General features: G+C 41.4%; 1 protein-coding gene across 1 annotated transcript in view; it reads right to left on the bottom strand.

The window, feature by feature from the left end:
- The window catches only part of LOC124620226 (facilitated trehalose transporter Tret1-like), a 125,155-nt gene extending 108,844 nt beyond the window's left edge, over positions 1 to 16,311 (bottom strand). Inside the window, exon 1 of the mRNA XM_047146894.1 lies at positions 16,119 to 16,311. Coding sequence (XP_047002850.1) covers positions 16,119 to 16,311 — 193 coding nt within the window. The remainder of the gene's footprint in view (positions 1 to 16,118) is intronic.
- Positions 16,312 to 18,772: the final 2,461 nt, after the last annotated feature.

Genomic DNA, 18,772 nt, shown 5'->3' with positions numbered 1-18,772 from the left:
AGTGAGCTCAACAGCGACAAAGATGTAGCAAAAACCTCTATTAGTTCTGGGAATCGGACCAAAAATGTCTACAGCGGCCATATATCTTAATTTAACAGGTACAATGGGATATAATGGAGGAATATGTGAAGTTGTGTCTGACTTAGCTTTCTGGCAGATTTTACATGACGCTAAAACTCGTCGTATACGTTTTTCCATGTTGGTAAAATAACAGTTCTGTCTCAGTATAAGAAAACATTTTCTGGCTCCGTAATGTGCGTAACTTAAATGAGTGTACCAGATTAATTTGTTAATCAGTTCATCAGGAATGCATAATAACCAATTGTTACTGTCAGGATGAGAGCGGCGAAATAGAATGTCATTGCGTACAGTGTAATGGTTTCTAATCGTAACATTATTCCTATCTTCCCAGAGGTGTTTAATTTCTTTCCACACGTTGTCTTTATTTTGCTCTTTTGCTATGTCCTGTAATGACGACGAAATAAAATTTTCAAATGCAACTTGTTGAATGTACATCATGCTGAAATTTGCTTTACAGACGTTGGTTGCGATGCCTTGCTGATTGTTGCTGAGAGAACGAGATAGTGCGTCTGCTACAACATTTTGTGTGCCGGGAATGTGAACAATTGTGAAATTAAATTCCTGCAAGTAAAGTTTCCATCTGCTTAATCTGTCGTGAGTGAATTTAGCTGAAAGTAAGAATTGTATCGCTCTGTGGTCTGTGTAGACGGTGGTATGTCTTCCATAAAGAAAATGCCTAAATCTCGTAAAAGCCCATACAACACATAACGTTTCCAGTTCTGTAACAGAATAATTTCGTTCAGCAGGTGACAGAATGCGACTTGCAAATGCGATGTTTTTAATTATTGTAGAGCCATCTTCTTCAATTTCCTGAAAAATATGTACGCCTAAAGCGGTGTTGGAACTGCCGGTGGCAATGGAAAAATTTCTGGTAAGATCTGGGTGCGATAAAAGTGGTGCATTCAACAATGCATGTTTCAGGTTCATAAATTCAGAATGTGCTTGCTTATCCCAGGACCAAATACTGTTTTTACCTGTCAATTGGCATAATCTAGGTGTGTCTAAAACAGAGTGATGAAAAAGTTTACGGAAAAAGTTAATTAAGCCCAAAAAACTGCGTAGTTGTTTTTTCGTTGTAGGAACAGTAATGTCACGTAGAGCTTGAAATTTTTCCGGGTGAGGCGCAATGCCTTCTGCTGAAATTACGTGTCCAAGAAATTTTATAGAAGTTTTACCAAAGGGCGATTTACTGAGATTAACTGTGAGTCCTTGCGCATGAAAAGTTTGCAACAGTCGTTCAAGAATCATATTGTGTTCAGACCAGTTAGCTTCTGCAATAAGAATGTCGTCTACGTACGTCGTGATTCTGTCTTTAAGTTCTGTCAGAAGTATTGTGTTCAAGCCGCGAATAAAAGCTGCAGAAGAAATAGTTAAACCGAATGGTAATTTGCAAAATTGATAACAGTCGCCAAAACAGAGAAATGCTGTGTACTTTCAGCAATTCGGATGGAGCTGAATTTGCCAAAATCCCGACTTCAGATCTAATGTAGAATAAATAGCAGTACCGTGAAATTTCTGTAGTAGTTCTTCTAATGTCTGAGGTCGATCTGTTTCATTAATAATTATATCATTGATGTGATGTGAATCAAGCACGAGGCGAAGTGAGCCATCCTTTTTCTTAACAATATGGAGCGGGTTTATGTACGGACTAACTGCTGGTTCAATAATTCCTCGGTCAAGCATATCTTGCAATTCTTTCTTAACTTGCTCTCTATGGATATATGGAATGGCATAATGCTTGGCTTTAAATGTGTCGTGCGGTTTAACTTGAAATTCATACGTAAAACCGGACATAGTACCAGGAATGTTGTCAAAAACTGGACATTGCTGTAAAAGAATTTTGTGTAGTTGCGTCCGTTCGTCGTCTGTATTTGCACTGCTCTGCTTGACTTTATCAGAAATCGTCTGTATAACGTCATACTCGGCTTCGTCTGGAGTATTATAGTTGTGTACGTACGTATCTGTGAACAATGTGGAATTACAGTCTATGCCACGTGATACGGAAATGACCTCTGTACAATTAATTGTTCTTCCGCAGATAAAGAGTGCTGAAATTCTAAAGCCAATTGTACACTTTCATCCTTTAGCATTAAATAGGAATTTTGAAAGTCAATAATTGCGTCGTGTTGTACCAGAAAATTAGTACCTAAAATGATTTCTGTTGTCAATAAAGGAACAATCCTAAAATTTGAGTGAAATGTGTGACCTGCAATACAAAATGATAAATGTGTCTGTAATTTAACATCTACTCCTTTACTCGATACTGCTCCTTTCACTTTCGTTTTGCCTAATGGTAAAGTAGGATAGGTATTCTCTTTGTTACATTTGTTGAAAGTTTCTTCATTTATTATTGACATAGGTGATCCGGAATCGATTACTGCTGAAAATTTTGATGAACCAATTTTAATTTCGATGACAGGATGTGAAATGGTTTTTTGAACAACTGGTCTTTCCTGTAAAAGAGTGTCTCGGACGTCGTCGAAAGTAATTACATTTTCGTGAACAACATTCTGCATGTCAAAAGTAGTGCTTGGATTACTGGAAGATGCGACCTGTACAGTATCTAGTCAGATTCTATCTGACGTGTTGTTATTGCCAGGAGAATTCTGTGTCATTTCGACTATTTGAACTGTTATGTTATTTCTTCCAGACGTATTACGCTCTGGATGATACCTACTGTCGGGTTCATTCATGAGAATATGTTCTTGCGGATGATTTTGCTGTTGGTAAGACCGACTGTTATTATATGTATGCTGAAAATTTTGCTCATTATTTTTACGTCTGTCGTGATAGTCATTCCTATACGGTGCATTGCGATAGGAATTGAAGTATTGTGTTTTCTGCACGTAGTTATTTCCTTGCTGGCGTGCGTTACTATTTGTTGTAGCTGGGACTATACGTACACGCGGCGAAACATTAAAGCCTGGTTGACCTTGTGCATTACATTGTTGGTTAGGTATTCTAACCGGCTGACTTTCATGCTCTTGTGGTGAAAAACGTCTATTGTTACCAAAATGGGGTTCCTGTTGCTGATAATTTTGATGATACTGATAATTAAAATTTTGCCTGTTATTAAAGTTCTGGTGGTTGTCGTTCCTAAAGCGTCTATTACCTTTGCCATTGAAATTGCGTGGTTGATCGTAAATACTGTAAGTTTGTTGGCCTTGGTTATTATTTGAAAAATTTTTATTTACAAAGGAATAGTCCGATTACTGTACTTCCAAAAGCTGTAACAGATCTCTGAATGCCAAAATATTTTCTTTTTGCTGACCCGTTAAAAGTGACACTCTTAATGATTGTGGCAATTTAGAAATACATAATTGAATAAGTGCTGATTCACTGTAAGGTTCACTTAAGTACTGGTTTTGTTGTACCATATGCTCAAAAAATTGTGTGACACTGGGAAAATTTGAGTTCTCATAATTTGGTAAACTAATTAACTGATCTATAATTCTGTGCTGTGTCGTCTTCGACCAGTAGGCTGACAGAAAGGCATTCTGAAATTTTTCTACCGAGTAGCATTGCCTCGCGATCGGTCTCATACGAGTTGCCGGTTCGCCTTCCACAAAACTGCAAATAAATTCAAGTTTGTGCGTTACAGGCCAAGTCGGTGGAAAAGCAAAACTAAACTGTTGTATCCAATCCAGTGGGTGAACTGTGTTCTGTCATTTTTAAACACTTTAAATTTTCTCACTGATAGAAAATGTTTGTAATCGAAATTATCGCCTCTGTATGACGGAACAGGTTCAGTATTGTAGGAGAATCTATTTGTCTGTGTCTGTTCGGAATCTAAGTCCCGTACTCTCTATAGATTACCCAAATTATACGCGCCACGTGAGTCTGACAAATGTTCACAAAGTGGCGTCTGCTGTGATGTGTTAAACACTGAAATATTTTTCATCTCTGTTACTTCTTGCTGTAAACTTGACAATTTTCTACGTAATGTGTTATTGGATGAATCGATCACATTGATTGTCTGTTGTAGATTTTGAAATTCCGGTGTTTGATTAAATGAAACCGGTGAAGTATCGTCTGATTTGCTGTCATTATTACTTTCGATAACATCAATACAACTGGCCAATTCATCATATTTTTCAGTCAATATTTTTACCCGATCATCGTTCTTAGTTTCAGAAGCATTAATCTGTTTTTGTAATTTACGTGTGGTTTCGTTCAATTTTTTAACGTCAGCTTTGACGACATCGGAATCCTGTGTTAGTTCTAATTGTTCGAGTCTGTCGGTCACTGTTTGATAATCTACTGAGTGTGTATCTGTTTTTGATTTAAGGTCAGAAATCTCATCACGTAATTCAGTGTTCAACTGTTCGATGGTATTAATTTTGTCCGATACTGTAGCAATATTGTTGTTACATATGTTTTTGCCTTCGCAAACATTTTACGTTTGTCTTCTTGTCTCTGAGCAGTGATTGTTTCCATGACTTGACGTTTTACTTTATTTTGATCCTGTATAAATTTGCGGAAACGCGTATCACTGTTTTGTATGTGGTGATTAAAACGTTCGTCAATCTGAGTGTTCTGTTGGTCGAATTTAGCGTCTATCTTTGCATCCATTGTGCGCGAAAGTTCTGCTGTCATTAATTTAAACTCGTCGCGTAATTGTGTTGCCTTTTCAGAGCATTGTTTACCGACTGCGCTAATTTCCTCTCTAAGTGTTTCTGTTGTAGCTGTTTGCATATCCCTTAATTCTTGAGCAACAGATCTAATTTCTTCGCTACTTTTTCTTGAACAAGCCTCAATTTCCTCGCGTAACTGTTCCTTAGTATCATGACACTACGCGGCAACGTCTCTAATTTGTTCACTAAGCTGTCTGGAATTGTTGTCTAATTTTTCATTAATGTATTGTTTGAGTTTTTCGTTATCTTGTTTGTTATGTTCACTCTGTTGTCTGACCTGTTCACTAAGTTGTTTGAAATTTTCTTGAAATTGTTTGTTATTTTCACTAAATTGTTGTTGTACCATGATTTGTTCCAAGTCAGAATTAGCATTTCTATTCTCAGTGCTGTTTAGTGGTGTACCTGCAATTGTCACGTTTTGTGTGATCATTTGGTCATTCTGTAATTCACAAAAAGGTTTGCCTGTCGGAAGTACTCTGTCAATCACTATTTCGGAATTAAATAAATCCGTCCTACTTTGAGTATCCTGTTCATTTTCATTAGAAAAATTTGTCTGCTCGTCACGTAAATCCTGCAAACCGGGTGTGTTAAGCTGGGCAGCGCTCATTGCAACAGAACGCCCCGAGTCATCAATTGTCGTCAAATTAACAGAGGACACAATTGAATTCGTCTGTTCATCACTAGGATCAAAATTAGCATTAGTGGTCGGTACGTACTGATTGTCAGTAAACGGAGGATTGCCATCAATACATTGTGTATCACAAGTATTATCGGTGAAGTTATTTAAATCGGTTATTTCACTCATTATACCTCCCGATGCACTATTAACAGTCTTTCGCGTAATTTTTACACTAGTCACAATTATTCACAATGAGACAAAGACAATGCAAAATCCAACAAATACAAATACAATAAAGAGCAACGAATTGCCGATGATATGTAGAAGAAAGTGACAAAATTAGTAAAAGCGTTGCGCCAAATGCTAATTATTTTTAAGTAAATAAGAGCAGATATCTAACTACTTCTCAGAAGATTCTCAACGAAATACGATCCTGGTCCAGATGTCGCCAAGTGTAACTTCCCTGCAAAAATGAAAGATAATAATTAAATATAAATGGAGCCAAGTGTAACCTCCCCGTGAAAATATGAAAATGAAAAGAATTGAATAGAATTGCAAATAGTGCCAAATGTTAGCTTCCCACGGTAATAAAACTCAATGATAATAAAAATGTGCAAAAATGTTAAGTCCCCACAAAATTAACGTTATGGTGAACCTGATAAATTTTATAAGGGCAGCTGCTCTGACCTTAGGCCCTGTGCAATAATTAATCTGATAAATTGGTTCTGGGAGGAAAAGCATAGGAAATATTGTTTCAATTGGAATGATTCTTTTCTTAAAAACGATTGCTTTGAAAACAAAATTATTATTGGGGCATTTCTTGAACAAATTAATTACAATTAACAGATGTTATTGGCTGAGCGCAATGCTGCTTCATTACCTTTGATAACAATATACCTCGTCCTGAATCGTGACCAGAGATCCGTGTCGACGTCCGCCGACTCCTCACACACGACTACTGTCTCGCGCGCGCTACTAGCACTGACTGAGTGCAACTAGCAACAGAACTCGCGCGGTCAAGCGCAGACTAGCAACGATAAATAACTCTCTGGTCAGAGATCCTGTCATGCCTCGCCATCGCTGGTACATATGAGACGTACGCGTTTCATAACCCTCCACTGGGGGGGCAAAAATTTGGCAGCGATGGTGAGTCATTTGGACTTGCCATGAGCAACAAATTTTTTCTTAACTAATTAACTTTTACAATCACAGAATATTCAGATGTAGAACATGAATTAAATGTGGTGCACATGCACCGAGTACAAAACATTTCAGACAATGACAAAAAATATATACAATGAGTACAGAACATATTAGCAAATCAGAAAAATGTATATACAAATCATATTGATAAATGACAAAAGTGCACACGCACTGGGAAACTCTTTAGCGTTTTCACAACAAATAAACACAATGATTACAAATCACATTGACAAATGACATAAGTGCATATGTACTGTAGTGCAAAAAATGTACATACAATGAGTAGAGATCATGTTACAGTGTCGCAGAGATTTGACACACGTCCGCACTATTTAACGATTTACACTGGATGCAGACAGCTGGGGTACACTGATTCCATCCCTGGGGGTACAGGGTGGCGGCAAGAAGAGCATCCGGCCACCCCTAAAACTAACCTTGCCAAATCCGATGTAACCACGCCGATCCTGCGATCGCTGCAAGACTATGGCGTAAGCGAAAGACATTCTAGGAACGTATGTTCTCGGAATTTTAACAGTGATACAGTACCCCTCTCTTGCAGTGTCTGCCACTGTATCCGGCTGTGCGTCTCCCTAACGCTTTCGTACATAATAAATGAACCTGTAACGAACTGCGCTGCACTTCTGTGGATCTCCTCCGTTTCTCCTATCAGCACGAATCTGTTACGGATCCCAGATTGACGAGCAGTTTTCATGTAGAGGCGCAACGAGGGTATTTCAAGCGATCTCCTTTGTGGATAGACTACGTTTCCGGAGGATTCTTCCAGTGAATCTGTCTGACATTTGACTTCTGCGATTAGCAAAATACGTTCATTTCAACTACAGAACACGGTGTCGACACAGATATTGCCTTACCAGAAGAAGATACATACGACTATAAGAACTAAAAGCATATAATGTCCCAACAAATCTTGGAAGTGGAGTAGATATGAGAACTGCAACACTCACCAAATAGGGATACTCCTAAATCATAGAAAACCTCCAAAGCAGCTGTCAGTGACGACTACTGATATTCCTGCGCCTTTCGGAAGTAGGAATAAGCACAAAAGATAGGAATTCATTAAAACATACGTAGTTCCCTTATTTAGAAAACATCAGCAGCACATCTTGTAGTAGATTTGAATTGCATTCTAAAACCGAAGGACGAAACACTCAGTTTCACTAAATCAGTGCTGTTGGAACTTATAATTCGGGAATCACATGCAAAGGACACGCGGTAACTGAAACATGGCTCACTATCTACATTTACCCTAACAACCAGTCACTCAGCAAGCAGATTACACAAAATCTACGCCTCAAACAGCCTAAAAGATCGAGTACTACTAGCTGAAACATGGCCAGTAATTTTTTATGATGAATCCTTCGTACATATCCACATTAAATATGGAACAAGTATCGTGCAAAAGAAATGTGGAAGTTCAACACTGCACACGTACGAGACGCAGAATGCCAACCTTGGGAGAATACTAAAACAAATTTACGACTCATAACTCAGAAAAACTGTGGTGGCTAAAATGCGGTACACCAAAAATACCGAAAATGTTCATGACTCACGCAGAAGAAAAGAGCTTTTGGTACAGAAAACAAGAGAATTTTGTTTCAGATGCCTCAGGGAATGCGTCAGCCAAGCGTAAAGCTAATAGAAAACTATGGGAAAGTTAAGGCCAAATAAATCGCAGTAAAGAGAGGACAACTAGAAGGGTACGGAGCAAGAGCAAAAACGCTGTATCAGACCCGAGGCGAAGAAACACCAGTGTATCGCGTGACTCATGAAAATAAAAGAGGACCAGAAAATTTTTGACAGAGCTAAAAATGGGAGATGAGACGACAATAACAAAACAAAAAGAAATTAAGGCGCAGTATACACTCACGTCACTATAATGACCAGTCAGGCTATTGTTGAAAATGAACACTAAGAAGGAGACTTCCAAAGACGATTTAGAGCAGAGCAAAAAGACAGTTTAGCAATAGAAATCGACGATCGCACAAAGCTAGAAAAGTAAATCCCCATAGAATTTTTCCAGCTTGTGTTATCATAAGTCAGTGGCCTTGCCACAGTGGTAACATTAGTTTTCGTCAGATCACCGAAGCTAAGCCCTGTCGGGCTTGGCCAGCACTTGGATGGGTTACAGTCCGGTCTGACGTACGCTGTTGGCAAGCGGAGAGGACTCAGCCCTTGTGAGGCAAATTGAGGAGTTCAGTGTGCTGACCATATGGCCTTCCATATCTGCATCCAGTGACGCCTATTGGCTGAGAATGACACGGCGGTCGGTCAGTACTGGTGGGTGTTCGGAGTTTTCGGACGGAGAGGAGTCTCCCATCGCAAATGAAGGACAAACTTTTGTGCGCACGCCGAGAACTAATGGACCTGAACGGTAATATATCAAAGGTACTTTTAGAAGGTGCAGTGGTCTTAGTCACCAAAAACTCAGAGAACAAAACAGTTGGGAACCTAAGACCGGTTACCCTACTGAACACTAATTTTAAAATAAAGACGTTGATCCCGGCACAATGATTCACAACTTTAATGGACACATTAACGGTGCAGTACCAAACAAATGAAGGCAAAGGTAAGAAACTTCTGCAAAACTAAACGAATATAGAGACACAACAGCAACTGCCGAAGCCTGCTACATTCAGCGTGCAACTATGTCTTTACACTTTAAAAAGCATTTGATGAAGTAAACCATCAGTACCTGTGCAAATTCATACAGGACTTTCCAGCTCACTTTAACAACTTAATAAAAACTTATGACGTAATGGTGTAACAATACTAATTGGTACCGGACAGCTAACTACATAAGTCAAGATGTAAATCCCAGTGTCAATTGCACCCTACCCTACTGCCTCGTCAGTAAAAATGGAGTGCCTTAGCATCGACTTATACAAACAACGTACAGTACACCATTGCCCCAAACTACTAACATACGGACATCTATACAAGAACATAAATAAAGTAAACTCCGTTGAGCCGCCTCGGAAGGCCCAACGGTATCGTCCGGCTGCCGTGTCATCCTCAACCGATAGGCGCCTCTGGATGCGGAGATGGAGGGGCATGAGGTCAGCCCACGACTCTGCCGGCTGTTGTCAGTTTTCTTGACCGGATACAAGAACATGAGGCCTGCAAATGAAGAAGTGTCATGATTATCTCTCATTGGCAAAAGATTCCGGAATAGTCCTGCATTCGGATCTCTGGGAGGGGACTGCTGGCTGGGTGGCTCTGAGCACTATGGGACTTAACAGCTGTGGTCATCAGTCCCCTAGAACTTAAAACTACTTAAACCTAACTAACCTAAGGACATCACACACATCCATGCCCGAGGCAGGATTCGAACTTGCGACCGTAGCGGTCGCACGGTTCCGGACTGCGCGCCTAGAACCGCGAGACCACCGTGGCCGGCAGGGGACTGCCAAGGGGGAGGTTACCATGAGAAAAACATTGAATAATCAACGAAAGGATAACGTTCTACGAGTCGGGGCGTGGTACGTCAGAAGCTTGAACTTTGTAGGGAAACAGGAAAATCTGAAAAGGGAAATGAAAAGGCTCAATCTAGATATAGTAGGGATCAGTGAAGTGAAGTGGAAAGAAAACAAGGATCTCTGGTCAGATGAGTATAGGGTAATATCAACAGTATCACAAAATGGTATAACGGGACTAGAATTCGCTAGGTATAGGAAGGTAGAGCAGAGAGTGTGTTACTGTGATGAAAATCTAATAGTCATGGTGGACTGGAATGCAGTTGAAGAAGAAAAGGTTACAGGACAATATGGGCTTGGGACAAGATATGAGAGAGGAGAAATACTAATTGAGCTCTGTAACAAGTTTCAATTAATAACAGCGAATACTTTGTTCAAAAATCACAAGAGGAGGAGGTATACTTGGAAAAGGCCGGGTGGTACGGGAAAATTTCAGTCAGATTACATCATGGTCAGGCAGAGATTCCGAAATCAGATACTGCACTGTAATGCGTACCCAGGAACAAATATAGAATCAGATCGCAATGTAGCCAACTCAGCTTTGCTTTTTCCAGATTTCATTACCTTTTCCTCGAGAGCATTCCAGCTGATTCATTCTCCAAGACACCAGAATTCTTTGTCTTAAAATGTTGGTTTATTATGTTTTTCATTACTTGTTACTTTCGATGGAGATTTTAAGTCCTGTTGTCTCTGCTTTTTTTTTTTTTTTTGTAGTTCGAGAGTATCTTCTTTGGCTTCTTCCCAGGTCTTAGCTAGCAGGCCATATCATCTGCAAAGATTGCAGAACTGAGTCTGATGCCTCTGCTTTTTGGTGCTAGTCGGAATCTTCGTATTCTATCCTCTGACTGCTTTTTCTACGGCGCTGTTAAATACAAATGAAGACTGTCCATCGCCTTGCCGTACACTAGCTTCTATCTCAAGAGGGTCGGAGAATTCTCGCATGAATTTGAATTTGAAGGATGTGTTGTTAAGGTTTTCTCTGATTAGGTTTGTGTTTCTTCTTTTAGATTAGATGAGAGAGATTCTCAGCCTATTGAGACGTTTGCTTTTTGAAAGTCAATGAAAGTGATATGATATGATTTTACTCTTGGTTGTTTTGTAGAGCATGAGGAATTTGAATAAGATCTTCGTAAAGGTGGAAGGAGTATATAGAGGGTCTATACAAGGGCGATGTACTTGAGGACAATATTATGGAAATGGAAGAGGATGTAGATGAAGATGAAATGGGAGATATGATACTGCGTGAAGAGCTTGACAGAGCACTGAAAGACCTGAGTCAAAACAAGGCCCCGGGAGTAGACAACATTCCATTAGAACTACTGACAGCCTTAGGAGAGCCAGTCCTGACAAAACTCTACTATCTGCTGAGGCCCGCAGCTCGTGGTCGTGCGGTAGCGTTCGCGCTTCCCGCGCCCGGGTTCCCGGGTTCGATTCCCGGCGGGGTCAGGGATTTTCTCTGCCTCGTGATGACTGGGTGTTGTGTACTGTCCTTAGGTTAGTTAGGTTTAAGTAGTTCTAAGTTCTAGGGGACTGATGACCATAGATGTTAAGTCCCATAGTGCTCAGAGCCATTTGAACCATTTTATCTGGTGAGCAAAATGTATGAGACAGGCGAAATACCCTCAGACTTCAAGAAACATATAATAATTCCAATCCCAAAGAAAGCAGGTGTTGACAGGTGTGAAAATTACCGAACTATCACTTTAATAAGTCACGGCTGCAAAATACTAACGCGAAATCTTTACAGACGAATGGAAAAACTGGTAGAAGCCGACCTTGGGGAAGATGAGTTTCGATTCCGCAGAAATATGGGTTGGTTCAAATGGCTCTGAGCACTATGGGACTTAACAGCTATGGTCATCAGTCCCCTAGAACTTAGAACTACTTAAACCTAACTATCCTCAGGACATCACACAACACCCAGTCATCACGAGGCAGAGAAAATCCCTGACCCCACCGGGAATCGAACCCGGGAACCCGGGCGCGGGAAGCGAGAACGCTACCCCACGACCACGAGCTGCGGACTAGAAATATGGGAACACATGAGTCAATACTGACCCTACGACTTATTTTAGAAGCTAGATTAAGAAAAGGCAGACCTACGTTTCTAGTATTTGTAGACTTACGGAAAGCTTTTGACAATGTTGACTGGAATACTCTCTTTAAAATTCTAAAGGTGGCAGGAGTAAAATACAGGGAGCGAAAGGCTATTTACAACTTGTACAGAAACCAGATGGCAGTTATAAGAGTCGAGGGACATGAAGGGGAAGCAGTGGTTGGGAAGGGAGTGAGACAGGGTTGTAGCCTCTCCCCGATGTTTTTCAATCTGTATATTGAGCAAGCAGTAAAGGAAACAAAAGGAAAATTCGGAGTAGGTATTAAAATCCATGGAGAAGAAATAAAAACTTTAAGGTTCGCCGATGACATTGTAATTCTATCAGAGCAGTTGAACGGAATGGACAGTGTCTTGCAAGGAGGGTTTAATATGAACATCAACAAAAGCAAAACGAGAATAATGGAATGTATAGAATTAAATCGGGTGATGCTGCAACAATTAGATTAGGAAATGAGACGCTTAAAGTAGTAAATGACTTTTACTATTTGGGGAGCAAAATAACTGATGATGGTCGAAGTAGAGAGGATGTAAAATGTAGACTGGCAATGGCAAGGAAAGCGTTTCTGAAGAAGAGACATTTGTTAACATCGAGTATAGATTTAAGTGTCAGGAAGTCGTTTCTGAAAGTGTATGTATGGAGTGTAGCCATCTGTGGAAGTGAAACATGGACGATAACTAGTTTGGACAAGAAGCTTTCGAAATGTGGTGCTACAGAAGAACGCTGAAGATTAGGTGGGTAGATCACATAACTAATGAGGAGGTATTGAATGGAATTGGGGAGAAGAGGAGTTTGTGGCACAACTTGAGTAGAAGAAGGGATCGGTTGGTAGGACATGTTCTGAGGCATCAAGGGATCACAAATTTAGTATTGGGAGGCAGCGTGGAGGGTAAAAATCGTAGAGGGAGACCAAGAGATACATACACTAAGCAGATTCAGAAGGATGTAGGCAGCAGTACGTACTGGGAGATGAAGAAGCTTCCACAGGATAGAATAGCGTGGAGAGCTGCATCACACCAGTCTCTGGACTGAAGAACACAACAACAAGATCTTCGTTTCCTGAAAGACGGTTGGTATTGTCCCGGTTGATGGTCCAACTAAAGTTCTCATTTTTTTAGTAACACTTCTTGTATGCTACGTCTAGCAGTCGGATACCTTTGCAGTTGTTGGGGTCTGTTTTGGATCCTTCCCTATGCTTAGGTTGATGAAGAGCGTTTTCCAATCATCTGGGATTCTTTCATAAATCCACATTTCTTCGAAGATGTTTTGGAGAAACTTTCTAGCATTTTTGTTGAAAATTTTCCAAAGCTTAGCTTTGATTTGGTTTTCTCCCGAGGTCTTATATTTTTTGAGATTTGAAGCGACTGTCCATAGTTCCTTGATGAAGGGTGGCTCAGAGTTGAAATTCATTTTTTACGGGCTCTTCGCAGTTGAGAATGTTTCTGAAATATTCTGTCAATATTTGGCCAATTATCCCTGTTCTTCTAAGCAATATTTCCATTTTCGTCTTGGAGCTGTAGGCTCGGTGGGCTGTGTTTGGTTATTTCTTGTTTAAAAGTCGTATAAAATTTCCTTGTGTAGTTTTTGATGAACTCTTCGTTGATCTGTAAGAGGAGTTGGTCTTCTTGGGCTTTTCTTATTCTTTTGACATTTTTGCTCACCTATTTTCTTATGTTTAAAAAGTTTTGTCACGTTCATTTTTATATTTTTGCTCACTAATTTTCTTATGTTTAAGAAGTTCTCTCTGTTGTGTAGGCGTTTCTGTGATTTCCACTTTTGCCATGCTTTTCTTCTTAATTCAAGGAGTCTCTCACAGTCTTCTCTCCACCACGCATGATTTTTGGCTTTGGTTATGGAAGCTAATTATTAGGCTTTCGTTATTAGGATTTTTTTACCTGATACCGGTTTTGTTTTTTCATGTCTTCAGATGAGAGGGGAAACTCCTTGGAGTTTATTAGCTTTTATTGATTGTATTTTCTTCTTTGGGGGTTGTTGGTTACGTTTTTTCTTTTGGGGATGCTTTTGAGCTTTATTTTAGAAAGCTTGTGACGAGATTCTAGGTTGGCTCCTCTGAGAATTTTGACATTTTTGTTTCTTTATGGAAGTTCAGTTTGATTGGCGAGCGATCGAATTGAGACCAACGTTTCCTGTTTTCTACGTAGCTTTTCACAGACTATGCGTATCAGGATCGTGTTGATTGCGTGGCATGTCATGTTGGTTAATTCTATTATGTGCTTGGTAGTTTCCAACATTTTTTAAAATCTTTTTCTCCTTTTCTACCTGGACATTGAAGGCCTCCATAAGTAGTACGTTGTGTTTTTCTGGAATATTTTTGAAAAACGTTATCTACTTGGTCTTAAAAACGTTCCACCTTTTCTTTGTTCTTTCTGTTGTCTTTACTCATGGGGGCATGTGCATTCACGATGGCGTATACTTTGTTAGCAGATTTTGAACTAAGTGTGGAGAATCTTTCAGATTGTGATTCAAAGTCAATAATCGAGCCCAAAATGTTTTTCTGTTATGACGCCAGTCGCAAGGGGCGGTGCCATTTTTTATTTATTTATTTTTGCCTACCTTTCCTTTGTTTATTATGAAGCATAAGGTATCGAAATTGTTATCATCCTTGAATTCGTTTTCTTGTAGGGCCATTGTGAGAATTTTGTAGTTCTTCAGGACCAAGTAGGTTCCAGTCCGTCGGTCTTCAAGCAGAAACCAGGTTAAGCCGGCAGCCACCAGGAGACATAAGATATAAGAATTTTTAACATTTTTAACGTTGTGCAGCCCTGTTTAGACGTCAGATACGTCGCTAGAGGTCGCAATGTGCGCGAACTACTTTATTGCTAAAGACACTTGACTGAAAATTGTGCGCAGCGTATTCTGCCATGGGCACCCCACCGAGTAAGCTTGCTGGACCAGGTGTCAAGAGCAACACCTCTTCCACAACTACGGGGCTTACTACAGCAGTCGACGTGTGACCTACTACGCCGTATCAACAGCTTGGACTTGAAATTATACTGGTTGTTAATTTCGGCTACAGAAACTCTAATTACTCTCAACCATTGTGGACTTTGACTATGAGTGGATGATGTTCAACTCCAGAAACAGTAACTGACCAAACTGTCGTTATCTGGAATTACACTGTGATCCATGGTCTTAATTTCAGTTCTTTTAAGTACTTTTCAGTACTACAGTCCCACGAGAACTAATTATCTGATGTATTAACTGTTCTCCTTTATAGAATTGACCAGTTATTTTGTTGTATTGGCGTTTAGCCAGAAATTATTAGTTCTTGTCGTAATTCGGCCTTAAGCCCAATTTTTTCTTTCTTAATTAGGACTTCAGATCACCACTGGAAAGGGACTTGCGATTACTTGCGGGAAATAAACTTTGTTTCTTGAGAATGTTTAATGTCCGCTAACCGCGGATATGGAAGATCCCAGCATCCCAGCTAACGCTCGTCCTACCCCCTTCCTTTTACTTTTCTGCCACTGTTATGATTAGAAAGAATCATTCCGTCTCACCTTTGCCAGATTACGACAGTTTAATACGACCAGCGTCTTCCCAGTTCTGATTGAATCAACGTTCGGTCACTTGCGAGTGGGCCAGGCAACGCAAAACCTCTGGATATTCAGGTTGTATGCTCGGAGATCACTTCCTGAGAGTTATAAATGGTAGAATAAGCTTCACGATTGCGATTTCTCTCTTTGGCATTGCATATGATGAAGTACGTTGAGTACCTTTTATTCTACTTATTAGCCTCTAAACCGCGTAATCACTATGGAGAGGAGAGACTTTCTACTTACGCAGCTTATTTAAGAAGAAATGTAAGTGTAGCTGGAAGGTATTTGGATGCAAATTTATACAGTTTGCTGAGACGCGGCGCAGAGAGGCTAACTCTTGAGCAGATTAGCGTAACGGCCGCATTTCGTTTCCGGCTCATTTAGCGGCCCCTCCTGTGGGCGACACAAATCACCTAAAGCCACGCGAGGTCGTTTGCGCGGGGCATTCTTCACCGCGGAGCCGATAGCGGAGGGGCGCAGCTCGGCGCGGCACTGGTTCACCAGCGCTCCGCAGCGCGGCGCCAGATGCGCGGCACTGCCGCCGCACCTGGCAACAAGTACTGCGCGGTCGCGGCCGGGTTTTATTGCGGCCCGTAAAGCTGTCATCGCGCGCTCTGTTGGCAGCCTGCGGCGGCCGGAAGCCGGGAAAGCTTCCGGGCTCCGAATACACAGAATCCTCCTCCCCCTCGCCTACCCTCCCATCGCCGTCCCCAGCGCCACGCGGCCTTTTGACCCGTGCGCCATCTGTTTCTCTCGCTAGCTCCGTCTTTTATTCCAGGAAGCGAAGGGCTATCACGCTCGCAGTTTCAGCGGAATGTGGCTCTCGGAAGTGATTTGTCCTCCGAGTGTTCTTCCGAAATCTCATAGAACAGGACGACAGGCCTAACTGAGTGGAAAGTATACTTCAACCGAGTTGCTCTTCTTCAGCTGAAGTTACGACAGCGCCATTAATTTCAAACAAGAATCCTTCTCTCTCTTTTTCGCGATATTTTGATAGCACTTCTTTCTTCCAACTGTAAAACATTATATATGCACTACTGGCCATTAAAATTGCTACACCAAGCAGAAATGCAGATGATAAACGGGTATTCATTGGACAGGTATATTATACTAGAACTGACATGTGATTACATTTTCACGCAATTTCAGTGCATAGATCCTGAGAAATCAGTACCCAGAACAACCACCTCTGACCGCAATAACGGCATTGATACACCTGAGCATTGAGTCAAACAGAACTTGGATGGCGTGTACAGGTACAGCTGCCCATGCAGCTTCAGCACGATACCACAGTTCATCGCCGGCCACCATTGACCAGACGTTTTCAATTGGTTGAGAGATCTGGAGAATGTGCTGCCCAGGCCAGCAGTCGAACATTTTCTGTATCCAGAAAGGCCCGTACAGGACCTGCAACATGCAGTCGTGCAATATCCTGCTGAAATGTAGGGTTTCGCAGGGATCGAATGAAGGGTAGAGCCACTGAACGTAACACATCTGAAATGTAACGTCCACTGTTCAAAGTGCCGTCAATGCGAACAAGAGATGACCGAGAAGTGTAACGAATGGCACCCCATACCATCACGCCGGGTGATACACCGGTATGGCGATGACGAATACACGCTTCCAATGTGCGTTCGCCGCGATGTCGCCAAACAAGGATCCGACCATCATTATGCTGTAAATAGAACCTGGATTCATCCAAAAAAATGACGTTTTGCCATTCGTGCACCCAGGTTCGTCGTTCAGTACACCATCGCAGGCGCCCCTGTCCGTGATGCAGCGTCAAGGGTAACCGCAGCCATGGTCTCCGAGCTGATAGTCCATGCAGCTGCAAACGTCGTCGAACTGGTCGTGCAGATGGTTGTTGTCTGTTCACTCAGGGATCGAGACGTGGCTCCACGATCCGTTGCAGCCATGAGACTACCAAATTTCATGCATTACCTCTCATCACGGACAACGCAGTCGTCGGCAGCATTCACTTAACGACCGACAGCAGCGGCCTTTGCGTAGAGCTGTCAGTGGTAGCGAACAAGCAATACTGTGTGAAATAACCACAAAGATCAATGTGAGACATACGAGGAACGTGTCAAATATGACAGTGCCGCGAAAGCTGGCGTTAATGGGCTAAGGCAGCAGACGACCGACTTGATTGACTTTCCTAGCAGCACGATATCATCTGCAGAGCTTCTTCCTGGCTCGTGACCATAACGGTTCGACCCTAGACAACTGGAAAACCATGGCCTCGTCAGATGAGTGTCGACCGCAGTTGGTAAGAGCTGACGCTCGGATTCCAGTGTGGTGCAGAACTCAGGAAGCCATGGACTTAAATTGCCACCAAGACACTGTGCAAGCTGTTTGCTCCAAAATGGTGTGGTCTGCGTTTACATGAAACTGACTGTGTCCTCTGATCCAACTGAACCGATCACTGACTTGAAATGTGTGTAGGTTAGGCTACTTGGAGACCATTTGTAGCCATTCATGGACTTCATTTTTATGGATGACAGGGCACCATGTCAGCGGGTCACAGTTGTTCCCAATTGGCTTGAAGAACTTTCTGGACACTTCGAGTGAACGATTTGGCCAGCGAGATCACCCAGTGCAATACCGTCGATTATTTATGGGGCTTAATCGAGAGATTAGTTCGTGCACAGAATCCTGCAATTATGGACGGCTACAGGGGCTCCACTGCTCAGTATTGTTGCAGGGGACTTCCAGGGAGTTTTTGACTTCACGCCACGTCGAATTACTTTACTAGGCCGGGCAGAAGGAGATCCGACACGATCTTAGGAAGTATCCCATGAGTTTTTTCACTCCATTGTATAAATGCTCCGTTACTTAATGTTTCTGTTTACTGTCATATGTCCATGCTCCTTTATCCAAGAAACGACAACACAAGTCTGAGTTTAGTTAATTAGTCAGTTTATTAGTTACACATTCCATTGATACCTAATAACATGAAACGAATCTGTTTATAGGATGTCAGAATTACTGCTGTTTAAATAAACGACTTGCAGGTGACTTCAAATAACAGAAAACAAAATGTCTTTCAATAGCACAGGTACGTACG

Source organism: Schistocerca americana, chromosome 6, assembly GCF_021461395.2.
Source record: "Schistocerca americana isolate TAMUIC-IGC-003095 chromosome 6, iqSchAmer2.1, whole genome shotgun sequence".
NCBI classification, from domain to species: Eukaryota; Metazoa; Arthropoda; class Insecta; order Orthoptera; family Acrididae; genus Schistocerca; species Schistocerca americana.
This window is presented reverse-complemented; position numbering and strand designations above follow the sequence as displayed.